The 1,861-nt window shown below is 37.0% G+C and overlaps 1 protein-coding gene across 1 annotated transcript in view; it reads left to right on the forward strand.

Annotated features, from left to right (window-relative positions):
* The first annotated feature begins 223 nt into the window (after positions 1-223).
* The window catches only part of LOC107685580 (caspase-2-like), a 19,724-nt gene continuing 18,086 nt past the window's right edge, over positions 224-1,861 (forward strand). Inside the window, exons 1-2 of the mRNA XM_016482226.1 lie at positions 224-739; positions 1,414-1,575. Of these exons, the coding sequence (XP_016337712.1) occupies positions 1,423-1,575 (153 nt within the window). The 5' untranslated portion in view covers positions 224-739; positions 1,414-1,422. The remainder of the gene's footprint in view (positions 740-1,413; positions 1,576-1,861) is intronic.

The following is a 1,861-nucleotide window of genomic DNA, read 5'->3' on the forward strand; positions in this document are numbered from 1 at the left end:
ATGAATATTTGTGTATATACGTGTGTAAGAACTGGAAAAGCAAAAACAAGGAAGAAATTGATAATAAATAAACCATGACTGCATAACAGCAAAAGTAGGTGGCGATATGCACGGATGTAGCACGCCAAAAAATGGAAGAAGAAGAAGAAACAGACATCCGCCCCTGCGATAGGCTGCTCCTCACGTCAATCATCTACATGCACAATGCTATTGGCAGGCCAGCTCCATCATCACCCGCGGAAGTTTTTACAGAGAGATTCTGAGCGCTGTCAGTTTTTTTTTTTTAAATACATTTTTTCGGCACAAATTTTGTCGTTTCGCGTGTTGCCTCGAGAACGAAAGACAAAGAGTAAATTAATTTTAAAGGATGAATTTTGCATCGTGAACAACAAAGCTCGCACGAAGTGCTAGAACGTAACAGCTAATAGAATTGTGTAGCATGTTGTTAATTTACATTTTTTTTTATCGCTCGCCAACTTCATAAACAGCCTAGGAAAGGATCACAAAACGATTTGAGCTGCAAGTTAGCAGCTGGCTTGCTTTTATTATAAGGTTAGTGTCAGCAGTGTTATATATTGATAGTTGTATTTTTTGTTTTGATTAGCATGCTAAGCTAGTTTGCAACGCGAGCTGGCATTCATCATTCTGGATTTACATCAAATCAACATCGCCCTTCATACATCATAATTATAGTGTCATTTTCTGTCATCTTCACACGGCAAGGACTGTTCCAAAACAGGTAAAGCGAACCATGTAGCCTTTATAACTTGTTGACACTAGCAGGACACTGTGGAGGCATGTGGATCACTTGAGCCTCCTCACCTGTGCGTGTGTAACTTATATGATCATGGTGAATGTTTTGACATAATGAACATAGACGAAGGTCACTTTCACCCCAAATTAAAAAGAAAAACCTAATAAATTAAATTTGATAAATTATAAGTTCTATACAAAAAAGGCATAGTTAAAAATTGAGATCTTTCTGCAGTGACATTGACAGTTGCATGGTAATATTAAAATAGTATAGTAAAATGTTTTGAAGTCAGAATGAAGTCAACACACCAAATACGACATATCTGAATACTTCATAGAAATGAATAAATAATGTCATTGTTTTCTTTTTACATTACTGTCTGTGCGTGTATATAAATATATAAGACTGCAATTATCATGATTATATTATAGTTAGGGATGGGTATCGTTAAGGTTTTAACGGTATTACTACTCTTACCGATACTGCTTATCGATTCGGTACTTTAACGGTATTATCGGTACTTTTTGTTTTATATATTTGTTGCTAAACACTTTTGTTTTTTTGATAAAAAAGAAAACCAAAATTAGTTTTATATAAACTGTTTTTTGCAATGGATGTTTTGTAACTGTCTTTACTTATCTTTCCTTTTTTAAACTCAGAGGTTCATCATGCTGGGAGATTGTGGCATGAAAGAATGGGAGAGACTAGCGCTCAGGAAGAACTCTGTCACAATTCTGCAGGACTTAGTGGTGGATGATCTGCTGATCCAGTGTCTGCAACAAGATGGAATCCTTACAGAAAACATGGCTGAAACCATTATGGTACGTGTAAAGTATTAAGGCTGATTTATACTTCTGCATCGAAGCTACGCCGTAGGTTGTGCATAGTACGCGCAGGCTACGCTGTAGCCTGACGTGCATCTCTCCAAAAATGTCACAGCACGTCAAATCTACACGGACCGCAAGCGCTGTGATTGGTCTGGTAGTACCCCTCCCGCCGTATGTATTTGAGTTTCGTGTGTGTGTTTTGCACTTTAATATATTTTAAAGGAGACATATTATGCCCCTTTTTACAATATGTAATATAAGTCTCTGGTGTCCCCAGAAT

The sequence above is a fragment of the Sinocyclocheilus anshuiensis genome, unplaced genomic scaffold (assembly GCF_001515605.1).
Source record: "Sinocyclocheilus anshuiensis isolate Anshui unplaced genomic scaffold, SAMN03320099.WGS_v1.1 scaffold185, whole genome shotgun sequence".
Lineage (NCBI taxonomy): Eukaryota > Metazoa > Chordata > Actinopteri > Cypriniformes > Cyprinidae > Sinocyclocheilus > Sinocyclocheilus anshuiensis.